Genomic DNA, 12,202 nt, shown 5'->3' with positions numbered 1-12,202 from the left:
CTCTGTCAAATAAATAAATAAAATCTTTAAAAAAAAAAAAATTCCAATATTCCAAAATTTAAATACCAAAGTTTCCAGTAAAAACTAATAAGCACTTGAAAGTAAACAGTTTATCCCAAAACAAAACAAACCCGAGATTTTACAAAGGACTTGCATATAACTAGTTCACCTTCAAGTCCATGCTACACAAACTGGAGTAAATCTTGGAATCACCAAGGGAGTTTATTAAATTGCAGATTCTTGGTCACATCTCCATACCATCCCCCAATTTTGATTACGTTCAGAAGTGGAGACCTAAAAATCTATGTTAACAAGCTTCCATAGAGTAAATCTGAGGTAAATCGCCCAAAGACTACACTGAGAGAAATAATACAATTGAATATATGTAGAATGAAAACAACCAAACATTTTTCTACTAACCAACAGTACCATTCCCTAAATTATTTCTTTTATGCTTTATCAATAACGACTAAAAGCCAGAGATAACTATTTATCGTAAAAAGACCTACAAAGCCGAAAGAAAGTACATTTTTCTGAAAACTGCCCAGTGGGCTCTATGAGACAGGTAAGATTACAGCTAAATAAAATCACAGTGGGTAGCAAGAGCTAAAACATTTTGTAGGAGTTTGTACAAGCACACTGTGAGGGACAGTTCAGTAATTTTATCAAGGATAGACAATTAAACTCATGACTGTGAAATTCGAATGGGAAACTCAACAGTTTAATGGCATGTACCATGAAAAGCACCAACAGAAATCAACAATTTCTATCCAGAATTTTTAAATATGAAGCCTGACAGATGATTCCCAAAACGTGAAGATAACACTGATCCTTCATCCATGATTTAGTGAAAGTGCATTTAGGAGTCTTCAGAATCTAAAGACATCAAAAGGAAGAACAGTCTTTGAATCAACTCTGACACGATTCTACATAGAATGGGTTAAGGGTTGTCACCCTTATCAAAGAAATGGCCTGCCAGGGTGTTGTGGATAAAATTTTCTAAATGTCATAGTATATTTTATGTGACCAGACCCCAGGACCAGGATGTAACTAAATGGAAATGCAGTTCAATGTTCCCCTAAGCATATCATTACAAATCAGTCTTGTAAGACGTAAATTATGAGGATAAAAAGGTTTTGGGATCAAGGGGTGCCTGAGTGCCCCTGTGGGTTAAGTGTCTGCCTTTGGCTCAGGTCATGACTCAGGGTCCTGAGATTGAGCCCCACAGCAGGCTCCCTACTCAGCGGAGCCCCTCCCCTGCTTATGCTCTCTAATAAATAAATAAAATCTTAAAAAAAAAATTTGGGGGGGGGGGTGCCTGGATTGCTCAGGGTTAAAGCCTCTGCCTTTGGCTCGGGTCATGATCCCAGGCCTCTGGGATCGAGCCCCACATCGGGCTCTCTGTTCAGCAGAGAGCCTGCTTCCTCCTCTCTCTCTCTCTCTGCCTACTTGTGATCTCTGTCAAATAAATAAATAAAATCTTAAAAAAAAGATTTTTGGGTCATGTAAATGTAGTACTCACTAGATTAAACAAAACCCAACAATTGCATTGATACAGGACTTCTCAAAGCCTTCAATACACTAACTGGTATAATGAATCTTTCCCTAAGAGATATGATATGCAGTGCTTCTAAACGACAAGAGAGAGCAAATGGCAGGACCACGGTATTCCAAGGAGCAGGGTTTGGAACCACTATTGGAACTTGAACTTAATTATGTTTGGATGAGTATGTCTTTGGATAAACTGACAAAACTAAATGTATTAGAAGAAATATGACAGATGCATCTAGAAAAAGAGCAGTCCAAGCAAGACTATCAGTGCTGATTTCTTACTATTCAATAAGGAGAAAATACTCAGCCTCTATACTTGAAACTCATTCCTCAGGAAGAAACACTCTTTTTTTTTTTTTTTTTAAGTGGGCTTCATGCCCAATGCGGGGCCTGAACTCAGGACCCTGAGGTTGAGAGTCACATGATCTCCTGACTAAGCCAGCCAGGCGCCCCAGGAAGAAACACTTCTAAGGAGAAATGCAGATCACCGGATTCTCATGGCGTATGGGAAATAACCCTCAGGATGAAGAAGCCAGAATGGAAGAGGTAGAAAATAGTTTATAAAGCATAAGAAGTACCTTGCTAAAGTAACTTAAAGGTTATGCTTAACTTTCTTACCTTCTGAGGCTTTCCTTCTTCTCCTCACGTGTTAAACAGCTGTCTAAGTGCTTATTAATGTGATTTTCTGGAATATTAACCCCGCAAACAGGACAATCCACTGTAATTTTTAAAAAGAGAAAGAGAGACTTTATTATTTACATAAAGGGCAAAAATAATGTATAACCTGTCATCTTTCAGCAATTAATGTAAAAAATAGAATCCCAACCTTAACATGCACTTAGGAAAGCAGAAGAAAAAAAGAATGACACCTCAGGGCAACAGGACTGGGAGAGACTATTCACTGAATAATGGCTAAATTGTAGTAAGTCACATAATTAGAATCCGGGGCTTACATAAGAGATTGCAAAGAAGTCTGGAGATTCATTTATCATAAAATGATTTGGTTAAGTCTTTTCTACTGAGGCGTGACTGACCTATAGAACTAATCTTAAGTTTTTCCGTCTTAGGAGCCATTCATCTGCAGCACTATAGCAATCATAACAACATGAATAAGATAAACCTGCTGGGGACAGGAAGCTATGCAAAGCTAAACTGAAACATTTGTTGGTTTGGGTCAACTACTATCAAAATTAACAATGGTTACAAATTTAATAGCTTAGCTCTTATTTGTAATTACAAATGTAGTATTGCCTTTAGGAAACACAATCACTGTCAAACTGTTTGATGAAGTTGCAGAGAATTGTGGAAGAATCTTGGGGCCCAGAGGCCACCATGATAATGGCAGGGATGAAGCAGGAGGTCAGGCCCTCCATCTCTACTTCAACGGAACAGGACCAATTTTAGCGATTTTATGTGTTACAGTTCGCGGTTAAGATTTTATTTGAAAAAATTGGTCTGTTGGGGAAAAAAGTTAACTATCAAGCTAAAAACACTACAAGAACTGTCAACTGATAGACTAACAAAATATATGGTAGGAAATGCAAGATTCACATATCCTTACAAAATTTTTTTTTTTACAATTTTATTTATTTGAGAGAGAGATAATGAGAGAGTGACATGAGCAGTGGCAGAGGGAGAAGCAGGCTCCACTGCTGAGCAGGGAGCCTGATGCAGGGCTCAATCCTGGGACCCTGGGATCATGACCTGAGCTGAAGGTAGACCCTTAACCAACTAAGCCACCAAGCGCCTCTCGTTACAAAATTTAAACCCTTGACTACTAATATGCTAACTTTAACCTAAGTTTAATAACCACTAATAGTGGGGCACCTGGGTGGCTCAGTCAGTTGAGCATCTGCCTTCAGCTCAGGTCATGATCTCAGGGTCCTAGAATAGAGTTTGCGTCACCAGGCTCCCTGCTTAGCAGGGAGTGTGCTTCTCCTTCTCCCTCTGCCCTTCCCTGCCATTTGCGCTTTCTTGTGCATGCTCTCTCTCTCCCTCTCCCTCAGATAAATAAATAAAATCTTTTTTAAAAACTAAAATAAATAACCACTAATTGCCCTGCACTATGTGTGATGTGGGCGTACCAAAGATATCTTAGTGTCTGCCTAAAAGGTGCCCTGAACTTCACAGGTAAGAGGAGACATGGAAACATAAGTTAAACAAGCTAATTCATCAAAAAAGCAAACTATAGGGGCGCCTGGGTGGCTCAGTGGGTTAAAGCCTCTGCCTTCGGCTCAGGTCATGATCTCAGAGTCCTGGGATCGAGCCCCACATCGAGCTCTCTGCTCAGCAGGGAGCCTGCTTCCTCCTCTCTCTCTGCCTGCCTCTCTGCCTTCTTGTAATCTCAGTCTGTCAAATAAATAAATAAAATCTTAAAAAAAAAAAAAAAGGCAAACTATAAACAAAATAGCCCAGAAAAAAAGTGCTGTAACACTTTCATGATGTGAGATGTCAATATCATTTGACATAACTAAAGAATAATTAGGATCTTGAATAGAGTCTAAAAAGGTAAAACAGGGGTCAGCAAAACTTTTTTTTTTTTTAGAGAGAGAGAGCAAGAGCATGCACATGAGTGAGCACTGGGGGCAGTGGATATCTCAAGCACGCTCCCTGCTGAGCACAGACCCCAACACAGGGTCCAATCTCACAACCCTGATATCATGACCTGAACCAAAATCAAGACTTGAATGCTTAACATAATGAATCACCCAGTCGTCCCAGCAAACCTTTTTAGTTAAGGGCCAGCTAGTAGAGATTTTAGGCACTGCAGGCTAGATGGTCTCTGTTATAACTACTAACCACTGCCATGGAGCATGAAAGCATTCATAAACAGTATGTCAACAAATGGGTGTGGCTATTTTCTAGTGAATCTTTACTTACAAAAATAGGTGTCAAGCCAAATTTGGCCTGTAGCTTGTAGTTTTTCCAATCTCTGGGTTTATTCAAGGAATACTGGGAAGATTAGCATGGCTACTGCAGGAGGATTTTTGAGATGAAGAGGTAAGAAATAAGGTCAGACATCTAGGGGAGGGGTCTAATTGTCTATGGCTATAAATGCCAGTCTGAACAGCTTGAAAGTTTCAAAGAGGAGTTTAAGAAGATAAAAGGAGCTCTTTAAGATTAAACTGGAACTGATATGACAGATGAGGAGGGAAATTAAAAGCTGAAAATTAGAAAGCGACTGCCATAGTTAAAATATGAGCTAATTAAAATTGCTTCATTTTTCCAGCAATCAGCCTAAATTCCTATTCTGTAAGAGAGAAAGAGTATAAAAATATCTTGCAGCACTGCTTACATCAATTCCCGAGACTGTTATAATGTGAAACGTGGTTTGTCCTTTCCCATTCCATCCCCCTCATGATGCTTATTTACTCTCAGGTCATACGGGATGAAAAGATTTCCCTTAAGTAAGAAAATACATATATGAAAATAATTTCCTACCTTTCATCACCTGTTTCAAAGTTGATGTAGAGGGTGTCTCAGGAACATGACCACCTAAGGAACACGGAGCTGCCTTTTCTATGGAAGGTGTCTCCTTGGTCTTTGAAGAAGTGCTCACCTCTTTCTGAGGGATGAATTTAATCTCATTCTCTTTTATCAACAACTCTGATGTAGAACCACCAGTTTCTCTGATCAAGAAATTTTCCATTAACCTGCTTCCTTGCTTTAAAGAATGTCTGAAGGCTACAGGAGTGTGTGCTTTGGCAGCAAGGTTCTTTGAAGAGGAGGAAGCAGGAGATATGGGTGGTGACTCCAAGGCAAACTGCAAAAGATGATTCCTTGAAGCACAAAAAACACAATGGATAATGAAGATATCAAGTTATATACAATAAGTAAACTGACATAAGCTGTTCATCCAATTAACACTTGCTTCTGTGAAATACCAAACTTACTCCATAATGACAATGAAACCAGTATTTCTTCAAAGCAACAAATCTGACTTAAAAGGCAGTTAATCTTTTATAAAGAAAAATGGAGATACTTTAGCATCTGGCCATAAAGAATACCTGGTGTGAGACTTATTCTCCAATCATATACAACTTTAAGATCTGAGCAAAACATACAAAACAAATGTTTATAGCATGGACTATCATCAATGCAAGGCTGTAGTCACTGAAAGAAAAGGGAAACATGAGGTGACCCAACATTCCCCTAAGAATTTCCCCTGGAAGCATCTTCTGGAGTCAGGTTTTGAAATGAAGTCCAAATAGAGACCAGAGGGAAGAGAGATGAGAGTTCTGAGCAAAGATGGCTAGGATTGAAGGGACGGGGTGCTGGACTGGCGGTACCCATAGAAAAAGAACCCCCCAAATCTGCACAAATTCTCATCCATTCCTGATCATCTCCGGGGCTGCAAAAGCCTAAGAGAGAAAACAAGAGAATCTCGTAAGAAGCACATGTTGAGAAGCTGGGATTCCCAAGGTCAGTGAAAAGTTGTTGGGAGTCTGAGCCCAGCCAAACTGGAAAGATATTGGTAAAGATCCCAGACATTCAGTGAAAACCCCACAAAGGCCATATCTCAGGATAAAGGACCATACTCTGGAAATATAAAACATAAATAGACCAAACCAGCAAAAAACTAAATAAGGCCCTAACAGAATAAAAGTGAAGAGCTGGTGGGATGCCTGGATGACTCAGTCAGCTAACTGTCTGACTCTCGATTTCAGGTCAGGTCTTGATCTCATAGTACAGTGCGTTAAGCCTCACATTGGGCTCCATACCAGGCCTGGAGCCTACTTAAAAAAAAAAAAAAGAAAAAAAAGTGAAGAGCTGGTAACTTAGCCACCTGTGAGAACAGAATCCAACATCTTTCAAAGGAAGATAATTCATAGCCTCTATAACATTTCATCAGAACACATTTAAAAATGACTAGACATGCAAAGAAGCAAGAAATTAGCCACCAATTAAAAGATCAAATAGTCAATGGAAGTGGATCCAGAGGTGATCCAAAGAGTGGCATTAGAAGGACTTCAAAATTACTGTGATGAATATTAAAAAAAAAAAAAAGAATAAAAAGGTAGCATATTGTTAGGAGGAATTAAAATCCATCCCAAAAAAGATAAAGAAAATAAAACCTAGGCATGTATTACTCAAACTGTTAAAAAAATAAAAGAAATTCTTGTACATAACCCAAAAAAAAAAAAAAAAAAAAAAAAAAAAGCCATGGTACCTCTAAGCATGGTTTCTCAACCTTGGCACTACAGAGGCTTTGAATCAGATACTTTTTTTGCTGTTCTGTGCATTGTAGGAACATCAGTAGTATACACCCCACTCTAGGTTGAGACAACCAAAATGTAACCAAATATTACCAAATGTCCCCTGGGGGAGGGGTAAAGGGAAAGTAAAATCACTCCCAGCTGAGAACCACTGCTCTAAGAAACAATAAAAACATTTACTTCTCAACAAAAACAATGAGAGCAAGAAGATAACAGAATGACATCATGACATATTTAAAAAGCAAAACTACCAGGAGTTCTATTTTCCATTGAAAATAATGCTCTAGGGAGCCTGGGTGGCTCAGTCCATTAACTGTCTCCCTTTGGCTCAGGTCATGATCCTGATCCTGATCATGTTGTCCTGGATCCTGGATGGAGTTCCCCATGGAGCCTGCTTCTCCCTCTGCCTCTGCTTCTCTCTCTCTGTCTCTCATGAATAAATAAAATCTTTTAAAAAAGAAAAAAAAAAATAGTGTTCTAAAGTGAAAGCAAAATACACTCTCAAACTAAGAAAAGCTAAGAGAATTCCTCACCGGCAGATAAGAAATACTACAAGACATGTTCTTCAGCTTAAGGGAAACAATTCTAGAGGGAAGCACAAAAATGTCGGCAAGAATCAACAACTCCAGAAACGGTAAATATGTGATCAAAAACAAAACTACTGACTGTTTTCAACAACACTAACAATGTCTTACAGGATTTATAACACACATGGAAATAAAATACATACAAAAACATAGCAAAATAAGGGAGACTGAATAATATAAAAATACTGTGAAGTTCTTGAATTGCTCAGGACATAATAAAAGTACTAATTTATGGTACATTATCATTAGGATATATTTTATCATTTTTTTAGTAAGGACTTAAAAGAGTGACACTAAGAGATATAATGTAAAAACTAACAAAGGAAATTAAATAATAAAATACTCTTAACATTGAAAAGAATGGGCAGGAATAAAGAAATAATTTTTTTTTTTTTAAAGGAGCAAATGGAGAAAGAAAACAAAAAGCAACACGGCAAATTGTAATCACATTAAATGTAATGGATACATACTCCAAAATACAAAGATGGTCAGACTAGATTAAAAAATAAGATACAAAAGATATAACTACTGTTTAAAAGGAAACACTTTAATTTTGTTTTTAAGATTTTATTTATTTATTTATGAGAGAGAGAGAGAGAGAGAGAGAGAGCGTGTGCACAAGCAGAGGGAGTGGCAAGCAGAAGGAGAGGGAGAAGCAGACTCCCTGTTCACTAGGGAACCTGATGTGGGACTCAATCCCAGGACCCCGGGATCATGACCTGAGATGAAGGCAGATGCTTAACAGTCTGAGCCATCCAGGCGTCCCAAAACACTTTAAATATAAAGACCAGGAAGGTTAAAAATAAAAGGATGCGAACAGATGTACCACGAAAACACTAATGAAGAGAAAGCTGATATGGCAACATAAGTAACAGATAACATTAAGGCAAAAAGTATCATGAGACATAGAAGGGGATATCTCATTTTGACAAAATGGTCAACTTAATTCAAAGCCATAAAAATCATAAATTATATTCACTTAAAAGCATAGCTTCAAAATATATAAAGCAAAAACTCACAGAACTAAAAGGAGGAACAGCCCATTCATAATATTGTTTGGTTTAAATAATAGTATGTATAAATCTAAACACACCTTTCTAACTTACAAAACAGATAAAAATCAGTAAGAATACAGAATATCTGAACCAACCAAATTAATCAAATTGATATAATTAACAAAAAGTATTACAACTGACAAATGCAGAATACATATCCTTTTCAAATATACATGGCCCATTTACCAGCATAGACCACATTCTGGGCCATAAAATAAATCTCAACAAATTTACAAGGGATGAAAAAATTCAGTGTATCTACTCTGACCACTGTGACTTCATGTGACACCCAGTAACAAAATAATTAGACAATCTCCAAACTTCTAAGAGACACATTAAGTGTGTGAAGCACCACACTTTCAAATAACCCTTTAGGTCAAAAACAATGCAAATTGGAAAATATTCTGAGTTGAATGACAACTTGGATGTTTGCTAAAACAACATATAGCTTAATAGAAAAACTGAAAATCAACACTCAAAGCTTCCAACTTAAAACATTAGGTAATGAAGAGCAAATAATGAAGTAAATAATAATAGATACTAATGAAACAGAAAATAAGCATTTAAGAGGATTTGAGCAAAGCCAAAAGTCGGTTCTTTGAAAAAAATTAACGAAACTAGTAAACTTCTTCCAAGACTGAACAAGAAAAAACAAGTGAAAATAAAACTATGAAACAAAGAATTACAAGGAGACATCATTATGAATCCAAAAGAAATTAATATGAGGATACTATCAATAAAATCAAAATTTTAAATGAAATGGAGAAATTTCTTGAAAAAGACTACTCATCAAAAACTGCCAAAAGGAAGAAGAGAAAATCTGACGAGTTGTATTATCTAGTAAAGAAACTGAGCTGTAATTAAAAACCTTCCTACAAAGAAAACTCCAGGTCCAGTTGGTTTTGCTGGTAAATTTTACCAAATAATTATGGAAGAAATAATATAATATCAGTGTTACACAAAATCATCCAGAAAATTAAAAATATAATATTTCCCAGTTCATATTAAGCTAGCATAACCTTGATAACAAAATCTGACAAGTACCTTGTAGGAAAATAACATTATAGTCTAATATAGACACAAAAATCATAAATGAAATATTAACAAATAAAATCTGGACACAAATTAAAAAAATAATGCATTATAACCAAGTGGGATTTATTCCAGGAACACGAGGTTGGTTTGCTATTTGAAAAATCAATCTAATTCACCACATTAGCAAAATAAAGGAGAAAACTATACAATCATTATAATAAATGCAGAAAAACCATTTGATAAAAATTCAATACCCATTCATAATAAAAACACTTTAGAAAACCAGGAATGGAAAGAAACTTTTTTTTTTTTAAGATTTTATTTATTTATTTGACAGAGAGATCACAGACAGACGAACTGTGGACTCTGAGAAGCAAACTGCGGGTTTGGAAGGGAGGGGGTGGAGGGCTGGGTGAATCTGGGGGTGAGTATTAAGTAGGGGCACGTATTGCATGGAGCACTGGGTGTGGTGCATAAACAATGAATTCTGGAACACTGAAAAGAAATAAAATTAAATTAAATTTTTAAAAAAAGAAAAAAAGAAATCAAAGGCCCCAGAATGAAAGTAGTCTTAAAGGAAACCAAGGTTGAGTACTCATACCACAGATGTTAAGAACTTAACAGCACAGCTATTGCATTAAAGACACTGTAGTTTTAGCTGAAAGAGACAGAGAATGTGTCCAGAATGTCCAGAATTAGCCCAACACATGTAGTCACTTGATTTACAACAAAGGAGCCACTGCAATTTAGTGAGTCTTGATAAATGGTGCTGAAGCAACCAAGTATCTGTCGAGGAAAAAAAATGAATCCTGACTCTTAACCTCCATCATACATAAAAATTAACCTGAATAGGTTCACAGGCCTAAGTGTAAAAGCTAAAATTGTAACAATTCTAGGGGGAAAAAAATGGGAAAAATATCTATGACCTGAGACAGGCAAAGACTTTTTAGGCAAGATTTTTTTTTAAAGTAGTAATCATAAAAAAGAGACAGAGAGAGAGAGAGAGAACGGACTTCGTCAAAATTAAAAAAATGTCTGTTCATCAAGACACCCTTTAGAAAATGAAAAGGTAAGCCAAACACAGGAAGAAAAAAATACATATATATGACCAAAATACATAAAAAACTACAAACTGATAAGAAAAAAATACCATTTCTAAAAATTGGGTCGAAATGTAACAGACCCAAAGATATAAGAAGAGTCAGTAAGTACATGAAAAGGTACACTAGTCATCAGAAAGTGCAAATTAAAACCACAATGAGTTATCACTTCACATCCAATGAAATGTTTACAACTAAAAGGATTAATGTTACCAAATGCTAATCGGGACATAGAGCAACTGAAATTCTCATAAACTGCTGGTGGAGGTGGTCCAACCCAGCTGGAAAACTATGTGCCAATTTCTTATGATGTTTAATATACACCTAGCATTTAAGCCAGCAATTCCATTCATAGACATGTACCCAAAAGAAATGAAAACAGATGCACACAAAGATGAACACAAAGACTGGACACAAATGTTCATGGCAGCTTTTGTCACACTAGCCACAAAATGGAAGTAATCCAAATTCATCAACAGATGAATAGATAAGCAGAAGGTTTTCAAAGGACTTTACAGAGATCCATCAGAGGAATCACTACCTACAGCAGCTATAGCCTTATAAAACGTATTTCTTTTTTTTTTTTTTTTTTTTTTTTTATTTGACAGACAGAGATCACAAGTAGGCAGAGAGGCAGGCAAAGAGAGAGAGGAGGAAGCAGGCTCCTTGCTGAGCAGAGAGCCCGACGCGGGGCTCGATCCCAGGACCCTGAGACCATGACCTGAGCCGAAGGTCACCCAGGCACCCCAAAACGTATTTCTTTAATAATAAGACTTGAAAGTTGAAATTACTCCTTGATCCATGGGCTGCAGAATGGATGCTGTGTTAGCAGGCACAAAAACAACATTAATCTCATACGTCTCCATTGGAGCTCTTGGGCGACCAGGTACATTGTCAATGAGCATAACCATGTTGTCCACAGATGTATTGTCATCCAGGCTCTGTTGTTCTATTTATAGAGCACAGGCAGAGTAGATTTAGCATAATTCTTCAGGGCCCCGGGATTATCTGTGTGGTAAATGAGCACTGGCTTCAACTTCAAGTCACCACCTACATTCGCCCCTCACAAGAGAGTCAGCCAATCCTTTGACGTGTTGAAGCCAGGCACTGACTTCTCTCTAGCTATGCATGTCTAGATGGCCTCTTCTTCCAAAAGAAGGCTGTTTTGTCTATTTTGAAAATCTATTGTTTAGTGCAGCCGCCTTCATTCATGATCTCAGCAAGATCTCCTGGAGCACTTGCTGCGGCTTCTGTATCAGCACTTGTGTCACCTTGTACTTTTATGTTAAGGAGACAGCTTCTTCCCTTAAGCCTCAGAAACACCCCTGCCAGCTTCACACTTCTCTTCTGCAGCTTCCGCACCTCTCTCAGCCTTCACAGAATGACAGAGTTAGGGACTTGCTCTCCACTAGGGTTTGGCTTAAGGGAATTTGTGGCTGGTGTGATCAATCCAGACCAGTCAAACTTTCTCCATATCAGCAGTGAGTCTGTTTGCTTTCTTATTATCCATGTGTTCACTGGAGTAACACATTCAATTTCCTTCAAAAACGTGGCTGTTTGATACAAGAAGCCTAGCTTTCGGCCTATCTCAGTTTTCAGCATGCCTTCTTTTTTTTTTTTTTTAAAGACTTATTTATTTATTTATTTGAGAGAGAGAG

The 12,202-nt window shown here is 37.4% G+C and overlaps 1 protein-coding gene across 1 annotated transcript in view; it reads right to left on the bottom strand.

The window, feature by feature from the left end:
* Positions 1-12,202, bottom strand: part of RAD18 (RAD18 E3 ubiquitin protein ligase) — a 106,414-nt gene that overhangs the window by 63,279 nt on the left and 30,933 nt on the right. The window contains exons 5-6 of the mRNA XM_047746064.1: positions 4,993-5,330; positions 2,170-2,269 (exon numbers count right to left, since the gene is read on the bottom strand). Coding sequence (XP_047602020.1) covers positions 2,170-2,269; positions 4,993-5,330 — 438 coding nt within the window. The remainder of the gene's footprint in view (positions 1-2,169; positions 2,270-4,992; positions 5,331-12,202) is intronic.

This window comes from Lutra lutra, chromosome 1 (genome assembly GCF_902655055.1).
Source record: "Lutra lutra chromosome 1, mLutLut1.2, whole genome shotgun sequence".
In the NCBI taxonomy this organism is placed as follows: Eukaryota; Metazoa; Chordata; class Mammalia; order Carnivora; family Mustelidae; genus Lutra; species Lutra lutra.
This window is presented reverse-complemented; position numbering and strand designations above follow the sequence as displayed.